Source organism: Macaca mulatta, chromosome 17 (assembly GCF_049350105.2).
Source record: "Macaca mulatta isolate MMU2019108-1 chromosome 17, T2T-MMU8v2.0, whole genome shotgun sequence".
In the NCBI taxonomy this organism is placed as follows: domain Eukaryota; kingdom Metazoa; phylum Chordata; class Mammalia; order Primates; family Cercopithecidae; genus Macaca; species Macaca mulatta.
In genome coordinates, this window is record NC_133422.1 from 89,122,973 (window position 1) to 89,150,134 (window position 27,162).

Consider the following 27,162-nt stretch of genomic DNA (forward strand, 5'->3'; position numbering starts at 1 on the left):
GGTGGAGATGCTAAGAGGGGAATCTGTTCTGGGGCTTTATTGAGCAGTTTCAAGCATATGAAGCAGCTGTGATCAGAAGGAAACAAGAAGGTATGTGGTTGGTCAGGAGCAGTGGCTCACGCCTATAATCCCAACACTTTGGGAGGCCAAGGTGGGAAGATAGCTTTAGCCTAAGAGTTTGAAACCAGCCTGAGCAACATTGTGAGACCTTGTCTCTACAAAAATAAGTATAATCTTTAGCTACTAATATAAAGTGCATGGCTATTACATTGAGAAGAAACTGCAAAAGTTAAGCAGGAGGTGCAAGGGAGGCGCACATTAGGTGTTTCTTACGCTGCTGAGTTGCATTTTTTAGCATCTATTGCTGTATTAGTCATCCTCATACTGCTATAAAGAACTTCCGTGAGACTGGGTAATTTATAAAGGAAAGAGGCTTGATTGACCCACAGTTCCGTATAGCTGGGGAGGCCTCAGGAAACTTACAATCATGGCAGAAGACAAAGGGGAAGCAGGCACCTTCCTCACAAGGTGGCAGGAGAGGGAAGTGCAAGTAAAGGGGGAAGAGTCCCTTATAAAAGCACCAAATCTCATGAGAACTCACTCACTATCATGAGAACAGCATGGGGGAAACCACTCCCATGATCCAAGGTCCTGTTCTCAACACGCAGGGATTATGGGGATTCCAATTGAAGATGGGAATTGGTGGGGACACACAGCCAAACCGTACCAATTGCTAATGTTGTTATTAACCATATCAGGAAGAGTTTAGCAAGGTGAAAGCAAGATACCTATGAAAAGAGCTCTCACTATTTCAAAATGCTCCAAATATCAATATCAAATCATAGATCATGAGAAGGAAATTAGTTATGATATTAACAACATGCCACTAAAAAATACTTAGCATTTTGCCAGTGTCTGGCTTTTTAGCTAGGAGACCTTTGGCCAGAAAATTCAGCTATGAATTAACAGCTTCTAGTTTGTATTTTCCCGATGACTGTAGAGAAAGACACTGTGAAGGATGGCCAGATGGCCTAATGAATAAAATGCTTGGTTTTTTTAGCTGCTCTGTTTCCCATCTGTGTTTACCTTTAAGCCTTGGCTAACATAAAGCCTGGGTTTTTTGTTTGTTTATTTGTTTGTTTGTTTGTTTTTGAGACAGAGTCTGGCTCTGTCGCCCAGGCTGGAGTGCAGTGGCCGGATCTCAGCTCACTGCAAGCTCCGCCTCCTGGGTTTGCGCCATTCTCCTGCCTCAGCCTCCCGAGTAGCTGGGACTACAGGCGCCCGCCACCTCGCCCAGCTAGTTTTTTGTATTTTTTAGTAGAGACGGGGTTTCACTGTGTTAGCCAGGATGGTCTCGATCTCCTGACCTCGTGATCCACCCGTCTCGGCCTCCCAAAGTGCTGGGATTACAGGCTTGAGCCACCGCGCCCGGCCAAAGCCTGGGTTTTGAACTGTTACTCCCATAGATCGTCACACAGGTTGCTGATATTAGTCCATAGGCAATTTCTTACAAAAGGAAATATTTTTAAAAGGCCATGGGTGAGGTTAGGGGAAGAGACTAAACACCACCAAGAATATGAATGGGGAAGATAATGACCACTGAAGTCAGAGGTGGAGGAGATCAGGATGGTTCAGACAAGTTCCTCATTGTGCAGATGAAGAACCCAGACAGGGTAAACAATTAGTCCACTGTTAACCAATTAACAAGGGTGAAAGCTGGGAATCTCCCAAATCCTAGCCCAATATTTCTTTATGGCAACACCCTACCTCTTAAACAAACAACAGCTAAATGCTGTCCTCCCCAAGTTAGGAGAACAAATAAGACAGATCCTAAGCTCTATAAAAGCTTGAGTGGTTCTACAGCATTCATTGAGTCAGTCCACCAGGCCATCAGCAATATGATTAAGTACTCCCTGTGTCCCAGGCTCTGTGCAAGGCCCTATAGATTAAGTGCTCCAAGATGACAATGGGAGGACAAGGCAGGTGGATCACCTGAGGTCAGGAGTTCAAGACCAGCCTAGCCAACAGAGTGAAACCCCGTCTCTACTAAAGATACAGAAATTAGCCGGGTGTGGTGGCACATGCCTGTAGTCCCAGCTACTCGGGAAGCCGAGGCAGGAGAATCGCTTGAACCCAGGAGGAGGAGGTTGCAGTGAGCCAAGATCGTGCCACTGCACTCCAGCCTGGGTGACAGAGTGAGACTCCAACAAGATGGCAATGGGATCAATACATGAGAAGATACAGTGACTGGGGTGAGCCCAGTGAACCTAGGAACATCAGTACCCTACTGCTAGACTGCAGGTTTAGGAAGGGACCACACTGGTAACGCCTGGATCGGTCCTCAGGAACAAGATTTAAATTTTATCCTGAGATCAATGGGAAGCCATTGGAAGATTTTTTGCAGGTGGGGAAAATGATCAAGTTTAATGCAATGAAATCACTTGTAGGAATAGTCCAGAATTTAGTCCAATAAAATATATCTTTTATTATGCATAAGTATATTATTAAAAAAAGAAGCTGTCAAATATTTGTGATTCAAATTATGTACCCATTGAACAATTACAGTTACATGGTTTCCTTTAGTTCTTTTTTTAAAATTATTCCACTAGCAGGGAATCCTAATATTATATTTTTATATACTAGCATAGCAAATAGATCACCGATAAAGACTTGCTGAATTAAATGTAATTGAAGCTTTCTTCTTATCCAAATATTAATTAATCTAGAAAAACATTGGAGAAATTTTTCACTTGAAGAAATTTACTAAAGTATTTTGTAAGTGTAACAATCCATTTATAATGCAGATAACAACATATTTTTTCACACTTTTGAATTATGAGTTTTAAGATGACAGACCTTTTTAATTGTTTAGGAATGGTTGTTAAAAAAGAAAAGAAAAGAAAAAGAAAGAAAAGTTACTCTTATAACCTATGCGAAATAAAAGAACTAGAAACTTTATTTGTAGAAAATCTGGTCAGATACAATGACTCACACCTGTAGTCCCAACACTTTGAGAAGCTGAGGCAGGAGGATCACTTGAGCTCAAGAGTTTAAGACTAGTCTGGGCAGCCTGTAATCCCAGCACTCTGGGAGACCGGGGCGGGCGAATCACGAGGTCAGGAGATCGAGACCATCCTGGCTAACATGGTGAAACCCCATCTCTACCAAAAAAAAATACAAAAAATTAGCCGGGCATGGTGGTGGGTACCTGTAGTCCCAGCTACTCGGGGGGGCTGAGGCAGGAGAATGGCATGAACCTGGGAGGCGGAGTTTGCAATGAGCCGAGATCAAGCCACTGCACTCCAGCCTGGGTGAGAGAGCAAGACTCCGTCTCAACAAAAAAAAAGAAAGAAAGACTAGCCTGGGCAACACAGTGAGACCCTGTGTCTACAGAAAATAATAGTCTGGGCATGGTGGCAGGCACCTATAATCTTAGCTACTCAGGAGGCTGAGGCAGGAGGATCACTTGAGCCCAGGAATTTGAGGCTGCAGTACACTATTATTGTGCCACTGTACTCCAACCTGAGCAACAGAGTGAAATTCTATCTCTAAAAAATAAAAATAGAAAAGAAGAAGAAATAATTTTTTTAAAAAATCCATCAAGTATTAATAGATATGAAGCAGAGATGCTTATTAGAACTGATAGAGATTGTCATGCCTGAAGTTTATAAACTCAAGCCTGTGCGATAGGTCTCCAATAAACCAGACATTTCTTCCTGTCTTTCTGTTTTATCTACCAGACTCCTTCGGCCACATTTTTCTGTTTGTACACACTCATGCAGCCTTTTGTCCTATCTCACTGTTTGCTCAGGCTTGTCTTCCATCACCCTCATTTTTCCTGATTACTTTCTGAACATGCTCCATAGCTCTCTACTGTACTTCCTTGATTCAGAAACATACCTATTTCAAATTTTAACATTTCTGACATGAAAATGACTCTTACGGTAGATATTTCCATTTACTCCAGTGATTATCTTGTTTTTTAAAAAGCTGTTATTAAGTAATGGCACCAGTTGAAATTGATGACGACTTCAAATAGAACAGGATACACAGAGCGATGGCTGCTGTGGCAGGCTGCAGGGTGCAATCCGCAGGGGTGAGACTGTGGTTAAGGGTGTGTAAGCAGTGGCTCCCCTAAGGTTTGAATCCACTTTCATCCCGCAGCTCCCCCAAGTCACTCCACCCTCGCCCATCTCTGACAGATCTCTCTCTGCCTCTGTAGCTAAACAAGGTCTGGAACAGGAGGTGGGGTAAGAGGAGACTCTGCCCTTTGATGGGAGGAAACTGCAGGTGTGCCCAATCACAGTGACCCTATCAGCATTTAAATCTTCATTCTGAAAACAAGAATGGGTTAAACAAAGTGGTTTAAAAGGGAGTGTCTTCCCTGCTTCCTCTTTCCTTGCCAACTTCCTGGGACAATGTGAAGATCAATGAGATATCTCAATAAAAATAGTCTGTAGTCCTGAAACAGTGCTTCTCAAACTTTAGGGTGCAGGCTAAACTCTTGGAAATCTTATTAAAATGCAGATTCTGATTCAGTAAGTGCTATGGATTGAATGTTTTTGTCCCCCAGAAATTCATAGTTGAAATCCTCACCCCTTGTGCAATCATCTTTGGTGGTGGGGTCTTTGGGAGATAATTAGGTCTTGAGGGTGGAGCCCTCATTAATGGGATTACTAGCGTTGTAAGAGGAGACATGAGAAAGGTTCTCTCTCCCTCTCTCTCTCTCTCTCTCTCTCTGTCTCTCTCTCTCTCTGCCATGTGAGGACACAACAAGAAGGCAGCCATCAGCAAACCAGGAAGAGAGCCCTCGTCAGACACAGGATATGCCAGCACCTTGGTCCTGAACACCATGATCCCAAGAATTGTGAGAAATAAATGTGCATTGTTTAAACTGCCAGGTGCGGGATTTTTGTCATAGAAGCCCAAGCCGAGATAGTAAGTCTGGGGTAGAACCTGAGTGAGATTCAGCATTTCTAACAAGCTTTTAGGTGATGCAGTTATTGTTGGTCCAGGGACCACACTTGGAGTAGCAAGGCTTGAAGGCAGGATTGCCAGATCTAGCACATAAAGATAACAGACAACAAATGGAACACACTTATACTAAAAAAAAAGGATTCATTGTTTACCTGAAATTCACATTCAATTGGCAACCATGTGTTTTATCTGGTGTTTTAGATGTCCCTATTAACATGTAAGATATTACCTTTTTCAGTCCACACCCAAGCCTCAGGGAGCATGTTGCAATTTTGGGAGTTTTTTCTTCACTGATACCCTTAATGTTTCCTTAATGGGGCTTTTCTTATAATAAAAATAACAACAGCAATATGAGTTAGGAGTTCACATGGTTCAATTGTAACATCACCCACTAATGATAGCCAGGTTATGGACAAGGTTGAAGTCTTCTCAACAATGAATTGCATAGGCTTCACATGTGCATCAGGAGAGAATTTTAAGTTAGAAATATAGCACAGCCTTCACAATACAGGATATCATCCACACAAACCTCTAGTCTTTAATAGTGTCAGTCATTTTGATGAGTGGCAAGGATGAATATTTTGCATTCTTGGTCAGTATTTGATTCAATTAGTGTCTTAGCTCAAAAAAATACCATAGATAAAATAGCCTAAACAACAGAAATGTATTTCTCATAGTTCTAGAGGCTGGGAAGTCCAAGATCAGCGTGCCAGCAGAGTGGGTTCTCTTCCTAGCTTATTATAGACAATGGCCTCCTTACTGTATCTTTAGAGAGACAGAGAGAGTCCTGGTTCCTTTCTCTTATAAGGGCACTGGTATGAGAAATCATCTACCCTCATTATCTCATTCAACCCTAATTACCTCCCAAATGGCCCTACCTCCAAGTCCCATCACACTGGGGATTAGGGCTTCAACATGTGAATTTTGATGGCACACAGACATTGTTTCCAGAATCACATCCTACTTATCACAAGAGCTAATAAAGGATTTTTCTTAGAGTTCATGGCAGTGTCTGTCACTTGAGAAAGACAGCCTAGTCGTCTTCAGTGGCCAGCAGGAAAGCGAGTTTGCAAGTGTAACTTCTACTTCTTCCATTTTTCACTTACCTAAGCAACTTCTCAGGGGTAAATGTGAGAAGACACAGCAACATTCTGACTCAACTCAGACAAATAGGAACTGAAAGGAAGCTAGTAAGTTACAGAGGAAAATCAATAATAATCTAGAAGGCCAAAGGGAAAAAAATTAAAGACTCATGGTGCAGGTTACAAATCTAGGCCTCCCAAAGTTCCTGGGGTGAACTGCGAGACCCTAGGAGGACATTTGCAGTCATCAGTCATCCCTGAGAAGGTCGTTCTGGGCAGTCGGTGGCCGGAATGAGCTGTCTGTACAGAAGCTAGAAAAGAATGATTAGGTAGGAGGCAGGAAAGCATAGGCTTGGAAGGAAATAAAACTTTTATATGGTTAGCATATACAGGTTAGAACTTTGTCAGGCAGCAGCAAAAGAAAAAATAAAGCCCTAATGGTGTTCAAATAGGCCCTTACCTTTTTGCTCATAAAGAGGCAGATTCTTTTTTAGAACATAGCCGTATTAAACTGCATCACCTCTAACTTCTTGTAGCATTGTTTTCCTTCACACAGACCCTTTTTCCAAACCCAGCGGGATTAAAAAGAAAAGGAAAGTATGGCAGACAATGAGACAGGGTAGGAAAAATGAAAGCCGGTCTGAGAGCCAAGTCCCACCGGCACACGTGTTATCTGATAGGACATAAATTATTTCAGAGTCTTCAGAGGTCTTGAGTCAGTCATTTCCAGACTCCTCCCTCTCCCACATAAAACTGGTGAAACAGCTTTCCAATGTTGCTCCTTGTAAGGCAGTGTTGAGCTGTCACTGTGTCCTTTCTTTAAAATGCTTTCTGGGAGGAGGCTATCAAGGAGCTGGCTGAGGGACAAAATTAATTGGACCCGTTGGAAACATGACTTTTGCAGGGAGCCTCTGCTGTTTTTCAAGGCACCTGATCTTGACAGAAATATTGTGTCCCCAAGGAAATCCTTCCCAAGGCCAGGAGGTAAACACAGTAAATTGTAAGAAATAGGAAAAGTAGAAAAATCTAGAAAATAGATCAGTCACTCACCACAGAGTGTGGATTGACTAACCAATGAAAACAGCAAGTCACGACTGGGTAAGTCTAAACAGATGGAAGGAGATGGGATGATGTATGATGATGGCAAATCTGTCAAAGATAGTGACTTGGCAGTCTTGAGGACAATATTGTTTTAACCTAATTCTGGAGTATGACCCAAAGCACTCTAGCTGCATTTTAAAGAACTATAAAATATCCAATATATACCAAGCCAAACACCTTGGAAAAGTGGGTGTATTCGTTCATTCTCACACTGCTATAAAGAAATAACTGAGACTGAGTAATTTATAGAGAAAAGAGGTTTAATTGGCTCACGGTTCCACAGGCTGTATAGGAAGCATGGCTGGGAAGCCCTCAGGAAACTTACAACCATGGTGGAAGGCAAAGGGAAAGCAGGCATGTCTTACATGGCTGGAGCAGGAGGAAGAGAGGGAAGGGGGTGGAGCCACACACTTTTAAACAGCCAGCCCTCGTGAGAACTCTATCATGAGAACAGCACCAAAGGAGAAACCCACCCCCATGATCCAGTCACCTTCCACCATCACCCACCTCCAACATTGGAGATTAAAATTTGACATGAGATTTGAACACAAATCCAAACCATATCAGTGGGAATTCTGTCTTAGGAAAGAACTGGCTACTGTCAAGCCAGGCGTTCTAAAATGCCCACTTCCCTTCTTCAGACACGCTTGAAGAGAGAGGACCCCATAAAGACTTCCTGACTGTCCTGGCAGGGAGGAAGCTGTGTGAACCTCTTGCAAATGGGAAAAAAAAAAATGTTAGGCAGAGCTGGCCGCAAATAGGAAGAAGGGAGCATGTTGCTTGTTCACAACTCGTCATTCCTGAAAACTGGCTCATGGGTCTTTTTTTGCTTTCTGCTCTGTAGTTTGCAAACTGCAGGTCTACTAAGAAAGAATGGGTTGGGGGAGTTCCTGCCAATGAATTAAGAGGCCGAGTCAAAGAATTTCGCTCCTGCTTACTACTGCAACCAAAGAGCTATGTGTTCTCCAAAAGTATCCCCAGACCATTTCCTGCCTCACATTCTCCAACTGGAAAAGAGCCACAGCAAATTCTTCTTCTGAACAGGAATTCAGGCTTTAAAACTTCAGATTCTGCTACTGTCAGCCACTCATAAGAAATTAATTTGGCAATTTGGGGAGCCATGTTAACAACTTAATTTTCATAAAAGTACATTAAAATTGCATAGCAAATAATTATATAAAATAGCTAAACGACTTGTCCATGGTCACACTGCTGGGTCCCAGAGAGATCACAGGTGACCCAGTCATACATAGCCCTTAGGCAATGAACCATATCTCGATGTCAGATCTCATGAAGTCCCTAGTGCCTCAGACAACCCTAGCTTAACGGTCCTCAAGAATTTATAAATATAGTTAAAGCAGAAGGTCACAGTTTGCGTTGAATAATCCAACTTTCCATCCAAGAAAAATGTAAAGGAAAAAAAGTAATTCTTATTAAGAACTTTAGTATAGTTATAACTAAAACTTGAATTTTTAACATTGTGGTGAAATATACCAAACATAAAAACATAAACCATTGTACCATGGATAGTTTTGTGGCATTAAGTGCAGTCACGTGGTTGTGCAACCATCGTGATCACCATCCATCCACAGAACATTTTTATCTTCATAAACTGAAATTCTGTACCTATTAAACATAAATTCCCTCCCCTCTACCTCAGGCCCTGCTGACCACCATTCTATTTTCTGTCTCTTTGAATTTGCCTATTCCAGGTACCTCATATAAGTGGAATCATAAAATATTTGTCCTTTGTGACTGTCTTATTTCACTTACTATAATGTCCTCAAGGGTCATCTATGTGGTATCACATGTCAGAATGTTTTTCCTTTTTAAGGCTGAATTATATTTCCACTGTATGTGTATACCACATTTTATTTCTCCATTCATCCATAAATGGACACCTTTCACCTTTTGGTTATTATGAATAATGGTACTGTGAACAGAGGTATACAAATATCTGCTCAAGTCCTTGCCTTTCATTCTTTGGGATATCCCAAAGATATCTGTATACTTCTCTTCACAGTACCATTATTCATATATATAATAATGAGATTGAAAGCCAATATGTCTGAGAAGGCACTAGCAAGGAAGGTTAGCCTGGTGGTGTCATGACTCCAAGTAGCAGCTGTAATAATAATATATTTATTATTCATATATATAATAATGGTACTATGAACATTGGTTCTTGGTACTTTGGGTGTATATATATGCGATTGCTGGATCGTATGGTAATTCTCTTTTTTTTTCTTTTTGAAACAGAGTTTAGCTCTTGTTGCCCAGGCTGGAGTACAATGGCCGCAGTCTTGGCTCACCACAACCTCCGCTTCCCAGGTTCAAGCAATTCCCCTGTCTCAGCCTCCTGAGTAGCTGGGATTACAGGCATGTGCCACCAGGCCCAGCTAATTTGATATTTTTAGTAGAGACGAGGTTTCTCCATGTTGGTCAGGCTGGTCTCAAACTCCCAACCTCAGGTGATCCACCCTCCTCAGCCTCCCAAAGTGCTGGGATTATAGGCATGAGCCACCACGCCCGGCCCTGTTTTTAATTTTTGGAGGAACTGCTATACTATTTCCTACAGCAACTACACCATTTCACATTCCCAAGAGCAGTGCATAGGGTTCCAATTTCTCCACACCTTTACCAACACTTGTTATTTTTTTGTTTGTTTATTTTAAATTATAGTCATCCTAATATGTGGGAAGTTTAAAACTTAGATTTTTAAGAAATCTTCTAGAAGAGGTTGCTTGTACCATAGGCTTTCAGTCCCTTATTTGAGACCCTTGAAACCACATGTGTTTCAGAATCCACAACTTTTTAGATTTCAGAAAAAGACCATAGTGAATATGTTATATATTACATCATGCTTCCAGTGGGGTCTGGGGCTGCAATCCACAATCAAACATATTAGTATTTCTGCAGCAAAATGTATTAAAATTCACACTAAGTGAGATTCATGAGGACTATAATTCACCTTGTTTCAGATGAGATGAAGTTTTGCTAAAAAGCAGATGGAGGAAAATTTGGGGGGTCTTGAATTTTGGCACTGCACATAGGGATTTACATCTATTTAGATGAGTAAAACTCTTAAACTTGCTTAACATTAATGAATAGGTAGCTTAGAATTTGAAATTGCTATAAAGATGTGTATTGAGTGGAGCTCATTTGTGAGTACTGAAATTGCTTTCACTTTACCCTTCTCATTGTGCCTTGAGGCAGTAACAGTCAGGGGAAGAATTGTGCACCAGAGAAGCCCAGGCCGGCACCCAAGCTCCCCATTTCTCCCCATTCCTGCCTTAGCTCCTACCTGGATTCAGGACACCCCCACTAACCACCACCGGGCTAACCTTCCTTGCTAGTGCCTCACTTCTCAGACCTACTGGCTTTCACATTTCATTAAATCTTGAGAGTCATGTGACCTATTCCCCCAATATGCAGTGCCTTACATCAAAACAGCTGCTAGCATTAACGTGATGATGAGAAATACTAAGCACATGCACATATCAGCAGGGTCTTTCTGGAAGCATTGGTTAAACTGTCAGGAGTGATGTCGAATGTTGAGAATAGCGGAGGCTGTGGTTGGCTGCTGGGAAACTTCTGCGGGGATGGTTGTGTTTAATATCTCTCAGATGACAAGAACTGTCAACTCTACCCACAGGACTGGATGTATCAACCCTCTCATCCCCCAAATTTCCATAGGACTCTTCCACCCTAATCAGTTGTAATGTTTGAATGTAGTCAAGGACACCGACATTTATGATATGCAGTGAGATGCAAAGAAAAATAATTCTGTAAAATTCAAAGATTTAGTTCCTCGCCATACTCTTGCAGAACAGAAGGCAACCCAAATGAGGAAGCTGTGCTTGGCTGTTCATGGATGCCACCCACTTGCCCAGGGCAGGCTGCATTGGCAAACCATGACATCCCTGCTCAACTCTCCAGGTTGTCCTCACTTCTGGCTTCTCCCAAGGCTGGATCCACCAGGTAAACATGCATCCATAGCCTTGGAACCTGGGCTCTCTGTGCCAAGATTCTCCTTCTATGTCGCCCAGGGATATGATGGTGCAAAAACAGGATGCTGTCATGTCAAAAAGCTGTGCAAAAATCCAATAGGAGGAATAACATTGTGGGCTCAAAGAGGTGTCTGTTCTTGCAGGACAGGAGTGTTATGTAAAGAAACCAAATGTGAGAGGCAAGAAATAAATGGGCTCTGAGGTCCTCATGCTGAGTGGGGCTTTCACAGACCCTTTGGGTCGCACAATGGACATCTATAGATTTAGATTCAGGACTTACCTCTGGAGTGACCAAATGACCATTTTTATTTTCAGCTGTTTTAGGTTTAAGTTTTCACAGTGTCTCCAAAGTCACCCTTTGAATACACCAAAAGGAGAAAAGGCTCTTGAGGACATGGATGCACTCTTGTTTTTATTGTAAGCAGCTGAGCATCAGTGGGCACAGTTAGAGGCTGGGTTTACTTGGCAGTCTCTTATTGTTCCTGGATGTTCAGACTCCCAGGGGTGGCATTCCCAAGTAAGCTATTGCAGTGAGCTCCTGATAAATGAGTCTCGGCTAACCATGCAGTGCACACAGCATCTGAAAGAAACAAAGCTCGCCTCTGACTCAGCATAGGTACAGCTGCAACAGTCATTTCCCAAAATGGAGAGGAGCAACACCAGAATCGACCATCACCTCTCAGCTCTGCTGTCAGCAAAAGATGGGCTGCACCTGCTATTGTTTATTCCAATAGGCTGTAACAATTAGGTAGAGCTCACGGATCCTAGCTCATATAATTGCCTGTCAGTAATAGTCAATCCAATGTCATATTTTATTTTATTTTTTTATCTTTTTTTTATTATTATTATACTTTAAGTTCTAGGGTACATGTGCATAATGTGCAGGTTTGTTACATATGTATACTTGTGCCATGTTGCTGTGCTGCACCCATCAACTCGTCAGCACCCATCAACTCGTCATTTACATCAGGTATAACTCCCAATGCAATCCCTCCCCCCTCCCCCTCCCCCCTCCCCCCTCCCCATGATAGCCCTGGTGTGTGATGTTCCCCTTCCTGAGTCCAAGTGATCTCATTGTTCAGTTCCCACCTATGAGTGAAAACATGCGGTGTTTGGTTTTCTGTTCTTGTGATAGTTTGCTAAGAATGATGGTTTCCAGCTGCATCCATGTCCCTACAAAGGACACAAACTCATCCTTTTTTATGGCTGCATAGTATTCCATGGTGTATATGTGCCACATTTTCTTAATCCAATCTGTCACTGATGGACATTTGGGTTGATTCCAAGTCTTTGCTATTGTGAATAGTGCCGCAACAAAATACGTGTGCATGTGTCTTTATAGCAGCATGATTTATAATCCTTTGGGTATATACCCAGGAATGGGATGGCTGGGTCATATGGTACATCTAGTTCTAGATCCTTGAGGAATCGCCATACTGTTTTCCATAATGGTTGAACTAGTTTACAATCCCACCAACAGTGTAAAAGTGTTCCTATTTCTCCACATCCTCTCCAGCACCTGTTTCCTGACTTTTTAATGATCGCCATTCTAACTGGTGTGAGATGGTATCTCATTGTGGTTTTGATTTGCATTTCTCTGATGGCCAGTGATGATGAGCATTTTTTCATGTGTCTGTTGGCTGTATGAATGTCTTCTTTTGAGAAATGTCTGTTCATATCCTTTGCCCACTTTTTGATGGGGCTGTTTTTTTCTTGTAAATTTGTTTGAGTTATTTGTAGGTCCTGGATATTAGCCCTTTGTCAGATGAGTAGATTGCAAAAATTTTCTCCCATTCTGTAGGTTGCCTGTTCACTCTGATGGTAGTTTCTTTTGCTGTGCAGAAGTTCTTTAGTTTAATGAGATCCCATTTGTCAATTTTGGCTTTTGCTGCCGTTGCTTTTGGTGTTTTAGACATGAAGTCCTTGCCCATGCCTATGTCCTGAATGGTACTACCTAGGTTTTCCTCTAGGGTTTTTATGGTATTAGGTCTAACATTTAAGGCTCTAATCCATCTTGAATTAATTTTCGTATAAGGAGTAAGGAAAGGATCCAGTTTCAGCTTTCTACTTATGGCTAGCCAATGGCATATTTTAGAAATTACATCAGGAAAAGTCTCAGGAACAAACAGAAATTTATTTACATACCAAATATATTAAAACGCAGGATGGAAGTTATGCTTTATGGCAAAAGAAAGAGATATGAGTCCACGGCTTTTAAAATTTTCTATGAGGCCATTTTTTAGAGCAGTAAATAGTTGGAGCTTCATGGAAAAGAATTTACAATGCACTCCGTGTGTTTATTATTTAGTGAGCATTGTGAAGTCGATTTTGTTCAAGATATGGATGAAGACATGGAGCTTATTCTTGGGACCTCTGATTTAAAATGAGTAAACCATTTCATATACAAATACATCAAGCGTAAGATTCAATACCTGAAAAACAGCTTAAATACCAAAGTTTCTCTGTGTAGTTCTTCTTTTGGAGGTTGATGGATAGAGCCTTTGGTTTCCAGACTTGGAAAATCACTTGCAGGAAGGGAAGAATTTCAAGCACATGGATATTATACAAGAATATGTAAATAGGAATAACAAAATAGAGGAAAAGATGCTTTTTGAGCTTTCAAGCAACAACAGTTGAGCGAGTAAAAGAATAACAGTAATGCCAATTAGGTAGGGCTGTCCTGGGCCTGTAGAGGGCCAGAGGTGGATGTCCTGATTCCCCGTCAGACCCAGTCTTCATCCCTCCACTGTGGCCCTGGCCCTGGAGGACCTCTACAAGCTGTATCATCTGGGCTCCCTTGCCCACCAGCTTCCAATTGGTTCAGCCAATGAGAGGCAGCAGCTGGAGGTCAAGAGGAGGGACTACAGGGGTCAGGGCCTCCTCCCCCGGCCCCCTATCAGGGGATAGATCTTGGTTTGGCTGTTGCCGTGTCATTGGGTGCCTCTCTGTGGGATCAGTTCTTGTTCATTCCACCAACAACTTCTTCCCCTTATCCCCCGGGGCCCCCTCTCCTGTGGCCAGCCCTGGGGAGCGTCACCTCTCTGGGCTGGTTTCCTTTAACTTGTTCAACCTTTATAAGTAGCCTCTTCTTTAAACTCTCTTTGTCACCCCTTTGAGTGTGCCATCTGTTTCTTACCAGGACACAGACAAACATAGCACCTTAGTAGGAATTAGGAAAAAGCACCCAGATGGGTGCATGGGGGTTCATTATGTTATTGTCTCTACTTTTATATGTATTGAAGTTTTCTAAAATAAAAAGAGTACCAAAAAGAAAAGAAAAAGGCACCCCTTTTGGTGGATGGTGCCCTGCAGGGGTGTAGCTTAGCTGTGGTCTGGATTGCAGCACCAACTCACTCCTGCAGCTTCGAGGGGTGAGTCTGTGCAGCGCACGAAATGCCCAACCAAACCTGGCAGCCTGACAAAAGGGTGGGCAGATCCCTGAAAGCTGGGAAATATCTTGAAGAGAAAGTGAGGATAGGCCTGGGTCATTAAGGGTATTTGGGACTTAAATGGGAAATTTCACTATGCAAGGAAAACCTGTAGGACAGCAAAGCATAGGATGGCTACAGGGAGTCAACTCTATAAGACAAGGAGTGTCCCTGGAGAGAGTATGAGAAAGTGGAAGTGGGTGGAGACCCTTTGATTGCTGAGCTATAACATGTGAATTCTAGTTGATGATCCTCCAGGCAGTTTGGGGCAGGGTTTGGGCACTGGGGCTCCAGAGCTAGACTGGGTGTAAGTCATGGTTTTGGCAGCTATTAGCTCTGTGACTTTGCACATTTGCTTATTCTCACTAAGCCTCAGTTTTCTGTTTGATAAAACAAGGATAAAATACTCCCCATCTCCTAGACTTGCTGTTGGGCTGAATTTAAAGATGTGTGTCAAATGTTTACTGCAGTGCCTGGTAGTTATTGAACATTAGCTACCATCCTCAAAAGTTTTTAAAGAGAAGAGTGATATGATGAAAGCAATATTTTTTAAAAATCACACAGCATGTGCAGGATGCTCTAGAGAGGAAAGAAGAGTGTGGGGGGGTCACTTGGAGGCTGCAGGGGGTGTCTCTCCAGTGAGAGAAATGGGAAATGGGAAAATAGAAGCAGGTATAAGAAGCTCTGTGAGAAGAAGAGGAAGAGGACTGGAAGATGGACAGATGGTGGGAGTAAGCAGTCACAGAGGGCCCCAAGTGCATTTCCAAGATCTTTAGCCTCCACTTATATAAATACCCCTAGGCAGTTTCAGCAGCTCACATTGAAGGACTGACAATTTTGACATTTTGATACAAGTGAAAGAAAAGTGAAACTCGGAATCATTTGATGATTTTACCCTTCTGTTTTACTGAACATTGGTAAATCTACCTAATTAAACCCAAGATTCTACTACAAAATAAAAACCCTAACAGACACCTCAATCATTCCAGTAACCACTGCTGACTTCTGAAATGTCCCCAAAGCAGGTTTTTCATATCCAGAATTTCTTCTGATTAAGATCTGAGGTAGTGCCTCTGCAGTTAAGAATGGGCATCCCCACAGAAAACTCTCTCGGATCATACGTAATTTATAAGCCCCGTTCTGACTACCAACATTAGCAGAACTGAGGAAGCTATCGAATCCTTGACCTAAGCTAACATTTGGGATGGAGGGAGGAAAGAGTCATTAATGTGAAGTAGTGGTGATGTGGCTTGGCTCTCTCCCCTCCCAAATCCCATCTTGAATTTAGTTCCACAATCTGCAGGTGTCGTGGGAGGGAAATGGTGGGAGGTAATTGAATCGTGGAGGTAATTGAATCATGGGGGCTGTTACCCCAGGCTGCTGCTCTCATGATAGTGAGTTCTCACAAGATCTGATTGTTTTATAAGGGGCTTTTCCCCCTTTTGCTTGGCACTTCTCTTGCCTGCCACCACATAAGATGTGCCTTTGCTCCTCCTCTACCTTCCACCATGATTATGAGGTTTCTCCAGCTATGTGGAACTGTGAGTCTATTAAACCTCATTTTCTTTCTAAATTACCCAGTCTCAGGTATGTATGTTTCAGTGTGAGAACAGACTAATACAAGTGGTTTCTCATAGGTCCCCAGTTTCGCATTTATTTGTAGGCAAACCTACCTAAGAATTCAGTGCCATTTAAAAAAACGAGCCTGAGGCTATTTTAGCCACATCTTCGTCTGAAAAAACTGTATTCCGTGTTTTCACTATCTAACATTTTTTTCCAGGAACCAGATCCAGTTTTTGCCAGGTGTCTTGGCCGACTGTCAGAGACAGTCATCTGGTTTTGCATGGCAGCATCTGGTTTTGTGGTTTCTGTGGCATCTCTCTGAGCTGTTCTCTCCCTCTCTGCCTTGCAGATACTTGCCTGAGATCATGAATGATGGGCTCACCAACCAGATCAACAATCCCGAGGTGGACGTGGACATCACTCGGCCCGACACGTTCATCAGACAGCAGATTATGGCTCTCCGTGTGATGACCAACAAACTGAAAAACGCCTACAATGGCAATGATGTCAATTTCCAGGACACAAGTAAGAAAATCCTTCCCAGCACCAGAAACTTTCAGAGTAAAAAATGGTTTTAGAAGACAACGCCCTGACTTTCTTCAAGAGCAATATGCCCTTTTAATTTTTTCTCAATCTTCCGCAGGCTGTGATGCTTCTTATAGTGTTTTGGACAGAGAGCTCTGATCCACAAAACATAGGATACGAATAAAATCATAAATTCCACAACACAAGTAATAATTGCAATGGATTACGTTCAGCCATACCAAAGCTGAAATTGAGTTTCATCTACCAGTTGATTCATTAATGACAAAACAGCAAAGTAATTTTTCACTTTCTCCTGTCCTCATCAGTATTCGCATCTGACCCAAACTTCTGCCCTATTCCCACCAAAAGAAGAAAGCTCAGCAGATTGCTTAGACAAGCCTGAGCTAGAATCCCTCATTCTTTATTAATCAGAGTCTCTACAAATTACTCTACTTCTTGAGTCTCAGGTTCCTCTTCTATAGAATGGGAAGCATCCCTGCTTCAGAGGCTTTTAGAAGCCTTATTTGAGGAGCTATGATAGTGTCTGGCGGGTAGTGAGCAGGTTCAGCTACATCATTTCCCTCTCTATCCAACTATGCACACACACAACCCATAGACATTTGTATCTGAAATATTGAGAGAAATTGTAAAATTCTAGTGCAATATTACACATGACTATTTCATTAAGGATCAAAGCAGCATCAAAAATGATTTGGAAGACTATTAAGTGAACATTGACATGAAACTATACATGGGTTTTGTCTGAGTGGTTTCAAGATGAATAACTACAAAAAAAAAATTTTCTGTCATTGTTGTTTGTTGCTTTTTAAAAATATTACCCTTACAAAGAGAGTTCCCAGGACAAGGATTCTTGAACATAAGATGTGAAGTTGCCAGTGATTCTGTAATTTGGTTACTGAATCATAAGATGATGCTTGTGTGCTTGAATTAATGAGATAGAAAGGAATAAGTTATAGATAGAAGACCTCAAGTCATATCAGTCATAGTCATCAGCCTACCAAGTTATCCCCTGCAGAAAATTTTTGTGCTTCATTCCATTTTAAAGAACTCAAAAAAATAATTTTCTAAACACAGAATAATTACCAACCCAATGGACGTTATTGCTGTAAAATTCCTCAAAATAATCCCATTATCTCTCCTCCTTTTACTAAACCCTTCCTTTCCTCTTCAGAAGAGAACATTACACAGGTTTTAGCCATTGTTGTTTCACCCTTATTAGCACCTCTCATTTTATCCATTGTCTTCTCCATTAAATAAAATGCTCTATTATCTAGAGAGTGGCTATTGAAATGAATTCAAGATACATAAGAATTAGTTGGCTTGGGTTTGTTGCTTCTCACTCCTCTCTGACCTAAAGAGGTTATACACATATCAAGCTGCAAAGCTCAGGGAATGGCCAGGAGGCAGAGCTCTTACTCCATTTCCCCTCAAAAGAAAGTAAAATCAACAATTAAGAGGATCCCTGAGTTCTAACCCAAGCACCAAATGTGGCCCCTCTATTTTAGGCTAGTGTCTGTCATACAAACCATTATCGCATTTTATAACCATCAGCATCCTTATTGCTTTGGACATTTTTTTAAGTTATTCATCCCATCCCTTAATATTTACATTCGTGATTCCTTTTCAGACAGAGATGGGACCATTATTTTTTCCAGCCAAAATCTCTTGTCATATTTGCTTCCCACATTTTTTAATATTGTAAATCATTGTAATAATATCTCTGTAAAGGTTGTATTACTTCTTGTTCATGACACCAGTGTTCAGAACAATTCCCTTAGCAATTCTGATATCTCTTAATTTAATTAACGGGAATTTTCCCCCTTGTAAAGGCCACTAAAGATAAATCAGAGAAAATGTTAAAAACCTAGTATAGTGTATTGAAGTGATCTTATCTGGTATTTAGATGTCCCATTAAAAAAGGAAACTGTGCTCGTTTCTCTCATTGTATCTTTCTCATTCAAGAGGACATTAGAAGAGTCCCTACATTGCCCCAGCTTTACTTAAGTAGCATCCAGCAGCTAAAGCTGGCCCTGGTTTGTCAGGAGCAGCTCAACAGGGCATCACCATTTCAGACTAGCAGGGAGGAGTTTAGGGATATTGGTTGGAAATCATTGAGCAAGTGAGAGAAATAGCTAATGTCCTCACAAAGCTTCCAGTTTCCTGAGCCCTTCCAGGAACATGATTTCTCATAACAGATAGATGTTATTACTATCATTTTTACAGGGGAGGAAATAAAGCCTCAATAAGTCTAACTGGCTTACCCTGTGCTTTTAAATAACAACTGTCAGGGTACATTCCAGGTCTCCTGTGCTGTAGGAACCATGTTTTTTCCATCTGGCAGCACTGGGTTTGGTGTCCTCGAGCACTCTTCACACATTCTCTCCAAGGTCAACGTTGTCATCTGTATTTGTTTAGGTGAGGAAACTGCAAAAGTTGAGTAACTGCCCAAAGCACATTTATTTATTAGGCAAGTATTTGTTGAGCACTTGCTGTATGCCAGGGGCCACTGAAGGCTTTAGAGGTACAGAAATGAACAGGATTTACCAAATCTCTACCCTCTCAAAGATTGTGTCTTTAGTTGACATTCTTGAGAAGGAGATAAACAGTAAGCAAGTGAACAGGCACATAAATAATACATCTCCAAGCGGTAATAAGTACTTTCATAAAGCTAGTAATCGGCAGCCTGATCTGGGCCAGGTTTGAGTGACAGGGTTTGCCAAAAAAGAAGGAATCAAGCCCGTGAGAAGTGGGAATAGGGAAGAAAGCAAGTTGGGCGGGAAGGGACGATGCCACCCTGGGTCGACATACTCTGGGGGTACCTGGGCCTTGGTTTCAAGCAGAGAATGGCCAACTGTTTCTGTCAAGGGCCATATATTAAATCTGTTAATCTTTGAGGGCCACATCATCTCTGCCAGCACAACCCCACACTGCTGGTCTAACGTGATAATACATATGTGAATGGGGGGAGTTGGATTGTAATAAAATTTCATATATGGACACTGAAATGAGAATTTCACATACACTTTTTACATGTCATAAAATATTATTCTTCACTTGATTTTCTTCAAACACTTGAAACTATACAAACCACCAGGTACACTGGAACATGCCTACAGTCCCAGCTACTTGGGAGGCTAAGGCAGGAAGGTCACTTAGGCCCAGGAGTTTGGGGCTGCAGTGAGTTATGGGCAACATAACTGGGCCTGGGCAACAGAGCCAGACCCTATCATAGATAGATAGATAGATAGATAGATAGATAGATAGATAGATAGATAGATGATAGATAGGTAGGTAGGTAGGTAGGTAGGTAGGTAGGTAGGTAGATAGATAGATAGATAGATAGATAGATAGATAGATAGATAGATAGACTTTATGGATATCTATAAAATATATTTTTTATGTAAATAAACCATTTTGGAGTTATGGACCATACAAAAGCAAGCAGCAGGTCATAGTTTGTCAACTCCTGGTTTAAGGGGAGAAGCTGGCTGGGACGGAGTCCATCCTTGCTCACAAGAGAACACAGGTGGGGAAAAGGTGGCCAAAAGTTATATTTATAGAGACCTCTCACCACTATTGCTGCTGCTCCTCTCATTTCCTCTGTGTAGAACTTGTTTTCCTCTTCTATATTTTTCTTCTAAAATCCATTAAAAAGCATGGTATCTTCCTAGAGCAATGAGTCTGCATATAAAAACAGCAAAGAATGGAGTTTCTTAAACTTAAGTACTGGCCAGAAGAAATGTCTTTCTAAGGCCAACATGGTAGGTGTGGCCTCCCCTTGAGTCTGGGGTTCACACATTCCTTGGGTTGCATAACTCGGGTATCAATTGTAACTGTTCTTCAAACACCTACTTCTGTACAGTCCACCCACTCGTCACACCCCTGCCTATTAAAAACAATCCTGTTGGGTAGGGTGGGGGACCATGCATGGGAAGATTCGGCCTCCCACCACCATGCCCCATATCTGCTGAGCTCTTTGTTTCCACTCTTTCCTGATTGGTGGTTGTATTAGTCCATTTTCATACTGCTGTAAAGAACTGCCCGAGACTGGGTAAATGATAAAGGAAAGCGGTTAATTGACTCACAGTTCAGCATAGCTGAGGAGGCCTCAGGAAAATTACAATCATGGTGGAAGGCGAAGGCACTTTCTTCACAAGTTGGCAGGAAAGAGAAGTGCCAAGCCATGGGGGAGGAGCCCCTTATAAAACTGTCAGATCTCGTGAGAACTCAATCACTATCACGAGAACAGGATGGGGGAAACCACCCCCATGGTTGAATTATCTCCACCTGGCCTCTCCCCTGACACGTGGGGATTATGGAGATTACAATTCAAGATGAGATTTGGGTGGGGCCACAAAGCCTAACCATATCAGTGATCTAACTTTCTTTTTCAATCTTTCCACACTAGGTGATGAATCCAGTGGCTCAGGGAGTGGCAGTGGGTGCATGGATGATGTGTGTCCCACGGAGTTTGAGTTTGTCACCACAGAGGCCCCCCCAGTGGATCCTGACCGGAGAGAGGTGGATTCTTCTGCAGCCCAGCGTGGCCACTCCCTGCTCTCCTGGTGTCTCACCGGCGTTGTCCTGGCACTGCAGAGACTGAGCAGATAATCTTGGGTTTTTGGTCAGATGAAACTGCATTTTAGCTATTTGAATGGCCAACTCACTTCTTTTCTTACACTCTTGGACGATGGACCATGCCACAAAAACTTACCGTTTTCTATGAGAAGAGAGCAGTACTGCAACCTGCCTCCCTTTTTGTTTTCCCAAAGAGTACCGGGTGCCAGACTGAACTGCTTCCTCTTTCCTTCAGCTATCTGTGGGGACCTTGTTTATTCTAGAGAGAATTCTTACTCAAATCTTTCGTACCAGGAGATTTTCTTACCTTCATTTGCTTTTATGCTGCAGAAGTAAAGGAATCTCACGTTGTGAGGGTTTTTTTGTCATTTACAATAAAAAAGGAAGAAAGAAAATAATTTTCCTTGTAAAATCGGGCCAAACCCCAAGACAGCTGCATTTTCAACAAAAAAGCAAACAAAGAAAAATAAATGAACTTTAACGCTGTAAGTTCAGCATTGACAGCCAACTCCCAGTGTAAGCTTTTTTGTGACAAATCCAGGTTTACACAATGCTTAAAGTTTGTTCTAAATGTAGTGAAAATGCACTGTTGTCTTGGAGGTATCATCTTGCACTCTAACCAAACAACACCAAATTAATCTGGAGGTACTGATACTAAATTTAGAATCCCGTCTTTAATATGAGAACAAAAATTACTACGACTCAGCACCTCTCTCTCACCCTGCCCAATTTCAATTTAGTAATGGCACCATTTTTTCTTAATTTCCTTAATGTCTGTCCACTGTACCCAACTGGCACAGATTTTCCCCTTCATCTTCAATTACTAGTAGATACCCCCATCAATTCACCTTCCTCAAGAGTCTCAATTGAAAATAATCTTTAATGATACAATCTCTGCTTTTGCCACAGGTTTGACATTAACTAGACGTTTCTGCCCCTGTGCTCATTACCCTCCCAAAAGAATAGCTTTTTTAATGAATCGATACACAATTAGATCCATTCCTGAGTTTTCATTTTTAACTATTTACTTTGTGTCAGTTGGTTTCTGCATCACAAGGGCATTCTCTTACAAAATAACTCACAACAGAAAAAGAAGTCAAGACAAAAAAAAAATATATATATATATATATAGTATTGACATGGAGATTTCTTTCACTTTTTTAGTCTTAGTATGATCATCTATTTTTATATCTATATATCTATAAATCACAGATTTTAACTTCTTAATTCCAAGCTCAGGGTTGACACACCTTTGTAAGAAAATGTTTTGTCAACCAGCTCTTCTTGTTTTGTGCTGCTCAAAGAAGGGATTCCTCGGTGATCTGTGAGCACCAAGAATCAAGAAAGAGAACTTTTTACGTATCTAACTGTCCATTTATTACAAGTTTGCCAGGGCACACCCTTCTGCATGAGTGTGCTTCAGCCTGGGTGCTCCAGACTACACCAAACTCATGGGATGAGCCGTGGGTGTGCAGGGCTTTACTGGTGATGGAAACTGTATGTGTAAAGAATGTTATTCATGAAAAACCATTGCTTTCATGTAAAACACCTTCGGCCTAGGATCCCTGCCTGGCACTTGGATACATGATCTAACTCAATAGGCCAATTTAGAGCCACAGCCTAACCTGTTCACCAAGTATGCCAAAGCCAGGCCCTATGCTCCCCCTGACAGAGAGAAGCAAAATAAACCAAACTGGGGCTTTATGAATACAGTTGACTATCCATATGTTTCTTGGTTTTTATGATGCATCTGGAGTAGGGAAAAGTAATGTTTCAAGACACCATAGTATGCCAGTCACATTTGAATTAACTCATCGACAGTATTGACACGTAAATGGTATTTTTCAATCTCTGTTCTCATCAAAATTAAAATTAGTTATTGATTTAGTCATCACATTTAAGTAGAACACATGTGGCACAATAGTATTAAGTATATTTGAGCACTTTTGCAAGACAGAAAGTATTTACAAGCATCTATTGCTACTTTATGCCTAATGAAATATAAAATGTAGGATGATAAGAGACTTTGTGGCATTCTTTCATTTAAAACTTTATGAAATTAACAATCTAGTTCACCATTACATACTTCTAGAAAACCATCCATTTCACTGCCCACATTTTGGCTTCCTACCACGAACTCCACATAAGACTTCTCTATGAAGGACCAGTCATTTATGTTGCTCATTTCATTCTGTGTTCAGAAGTCAGTATTGTCTTTCTCCAATAATTAAGGTGCAATACAAATTAAATCAACCTTGATTTTCCAGACTATTTGAATAATGACTTGTCTTTATGGCTTTAAACTCCAAGTCTTTCCTTTTTAAAATATTTCTGCGTTCTCTTTTATGAAATAGATCAGGATGCCTTGTTTTTCCTGTGCTTTCATCCCCAAAAGGTTTTGTGCATGTGTATGAATACACATAATATTAATGAATGTGAACCCATGTTCTATACGCACTAAACACACAGATAATATATAAACGCCTGCTTCATTTGTTTCAACACCTTCATTATCAATATGATTCATATTGATGAGATATAGTGACATATAATGAGCCAGGCAGAGAGCTGAAACGATATCAGTTAATGATGTCACAGTGTTAGCACCCTGCATGGATGTGGTCTAAATATCATTCAAGTTGTACTTCCTAGTTTTTATCATCATACTACTATGTCATATGATTTTCCGACTAATTTAACATGAGAAATGTTTTGGCCCTAAAGGATTTCATTTAACCTGGTTACCCTATTTCAGTAAGTATTTTGGAATTCAACCCTCAAATTAATTTTTCTCATTTCAGCATATTGATAGGGGATGCAATGAGGCTTCATTATTTTTTATGACATGCCCCTCATTTGCTCTGATGTTCCCTAAATTCTGTAATCATATCATAACTTTTGTTATGAATAGAGAGGAATGGGCTCACTGAAATCCGACACTAGAAATTGGTGGGTGATGCTCATAACTGCAAACACTTAGCTTATTGAAGTGCCTCTATTTACACGTTCTTTAGTTATAATATGTATTTTTCTAACAGAAATACACGTCTGTAATTGGTATATATTATACTTTGTATGTGTCACAACAAAAGCTAAACAGAGGCTAAAGTCTTTAGCAGAGAAGAAGGAATTACAAATTTACCAATAAGAGCTCTGTTTATGGTTCTGTATTGAAGGACAACCATGACAACCTTCTGTCACTTTCACGAAGGCCAAGTTGGTACTTTGATTATAGCCATCGTAGAACGTTAGCACTAGAAATCTGACTCCCTTACAATGACTTACCTAGATAGCATTAAGTAACTTGTATCACCTGCTTTAAATGTAAGGGGTAGAAAATACTATTTTGTCTACACTGAAAAACACTATTATTCATTGATAAGTAGTAATAATTATCAAAGTAACATTCTTTAAAGCAAACACATTGAAAATATTATTACAGGCAGAACCCTGATTTTTAATTTATTCCCTGCTGCAGACATTAGCCTTCTTTAATTCTTTTGCCATTACATACATGTTTTGGCTACAGACTGAACACCAACTAAAGTCCCTAAGGAGGAAAAAAACTTCACATATTCCTGAGATGTGATTCTTTTATTACTTCTTTTTGCAAAGCTAATTATCAAGTGATTTGATTAAACGTAGAAGCGTCAGCAAATGCAACTTTTACCTAAAACTTGCAGAAATTTAGACACATTTCCATTTACTTACTAACAGACCTGATTTTTATTTAAAAACACAATTTAGCTTTGCTAACAGAAGAGTAAAGGAAACCGTAACTTATAAATTTGCAATGTGTTCCTCCTTGTTGGAGACATTAGTCAGTGTTTAGTTTTAGACCAACTTACACAAACGGACTATTGATTTGTACGTATTCTGGAGACTTGCTACGTCATGGTTTGCTACGGCACGGACTCAGCTTAGCATGGGGACATCTTCAACTTCATTCAAAGTTGAGTGGTTACGGAACCTTTGACATTGCCTTGTAATGAGGTACTTCCACGAAAAGACCCCTAACAATGGCATAATAGTGAGGTCTCTCTGTGCATATACATAATATATATGCAGGATAAATGTGTGCACCAATCAAACCTAAAATTTTATGTGACTGTCAAATGAATATTATTTGGGTTAAGATTTTTCATTTCTGATTTGGATAGAAAATTGCTATTAATCTTGTATTAAAATAGTTTTTAAAAATCTACCAGTGCCCTTTCTGCATTTTCTTAATTATTGTCATAAATTTCAGAGCCATGGAACTTTTTGGGTTTGAGACATTTTTAGAAGGTTCAGTGTTAAAAAACAACAACAAACCCCATATAGTAAAACAGTGCCACTCACCTAAACACACTCAGCATCTGAGATCAGGAACTATTTGAATTTTAGAACATTTAGAGCTTCCCAAATGTATATGGAAAATACTGTGTCTCTATTCTTTTGTACTGATTTCTTCTCAGAGGATAAATTTAGTGACTTGAAAACTGATGTCAATACTTTATAAATGAGGTCAAAAAATAAGATCAAATGTGAAAAGACTAATAACTTCCCAATTTAGCCAATTGCAATGAGTTTTATACTTCTGAAACGTTTCCATCCTCTCAGGCATGCTAAATATTGTATAACCTGCTAAAGATTTATTTCACAAATATTTATTGAACTCTTATTATGTACAAACCTTGCTCTAGGGGATTTATCACTGGCTGTGAAAAACCAGTTGAAAATTATTCATTCCTTAATGCAGTTAACCGTAACTATTACAGATAAATAATTTATTTCAAGAATGATCTTATAAATAAAGGAACTCATACAAATAAAGGTACTAAGAATACAGCATGTAATTGTAAGAAATACTGTGATTTAGCTCACATTATTATTATTTTGGTTTGTATTGAGAAAAGTGACTATTATAAAACAATTAAGGAATGTTAGGATAATTTCATCTACAATATCAAAATGTAACAAATTTTATTTGGAAGTAACAGAAACCAGTTTATTGGGAAGGAAAAACATCCAAGTGGTTTTAGAAAAATAAATGAAACCACTTTTATCAGGTAACAACAATATTTATTTTAATTTGCTCTTTGGATAAGCAGACAGGACAGGGATATAGTTAAAGTATATGCACAAATGTGGTAACAAAATTACATTGATTTAAAAAATCCAACTTGTAACATAGTGACAATGCGGGATAAAGTGTTTCTGTATCTTGAGAGCTAGAAAGATGCAGCCACAAATTTAAGTCTGTTTAAATAGACGTTGACAACTGATATAGTGGGGACGCATTTCCATTCCATAGACACATTTATTTGCTGGTGTAAACATGTGGCCAAACATATTTTGCTGGCTTATAAATAGGGCATGCAGCAAAGCCAGGAGGAATTAGATGCCTGCCTTTATAGCCTGCTTAAGGAGCACAAGCTCATGTACACCTTGAAGCATAAAGCAAAACAGGAAATTGGGAAAATGGGACTTTTACCCTGTGAATGCTCAAGTTTGGAGAGAGGAGAAAGAAGGATTGCAAACTGGATTCAAGAAAGCAGAAGAATATTTACCTTGAATAAAGCCACCTTGCCTTCAATAAGAACAAGCATCTGTGGATTTTTTTAATTAAAAAAAATTACTGACCTCAGCAATTACTCACTTTTTCAAAAGATACATAATGAGAAATCATCCCATGTCAAACACGGTTCTGGGTGCAAGAGCAAGACACTAAAATTTCCGCCCTCTCCCTTTAGTGAGGAAGAGACAGACAACATGTACGCCAATAAATGAACGCGAAGATTCAGAAAGTGAAAGGCGCCATGAAGGAATGAAACAGGAAATGGGATAGTGACCAGGAAGGAAACTCCTTTAGGCTAGTGGTCCAGGAGAGCCTGG

The 27,162-nt window shown here is 40.6% G+C and overlaps 1 protein-coding gene across 2 annotated transcripts in view; it reads left to right on the forward strand.

Moving 5' to 3' along the window:
- GPC6 (glypican 6) overlaps positions 1-25,485 on the forward strand; it is a 1,173,136-nt gene extending 1,147,651 nt beyond the window's left edge. For both annotated transcript variants that reach the window (XM_015121307.3, XM_077973856.1), the window contains 2 exons: positions 16,511-16,686; positions 21,116-25,485. In XM_015121307.3, coding sequence (XP_014976793.3) covers positions 16,511-16,686; positions 21,116-21,318 — 379 coding nt within the window. In that variant the 3' untranslated portion in view covers positions 21,319-25,485. The remainder of the gene's footprint in view (positions 1-16,510; positions 16,687-21,115) is intronic.
- The last annotated feature ends 1,677 nt before the right edge of the window (positions 25,486-27,162 follow it).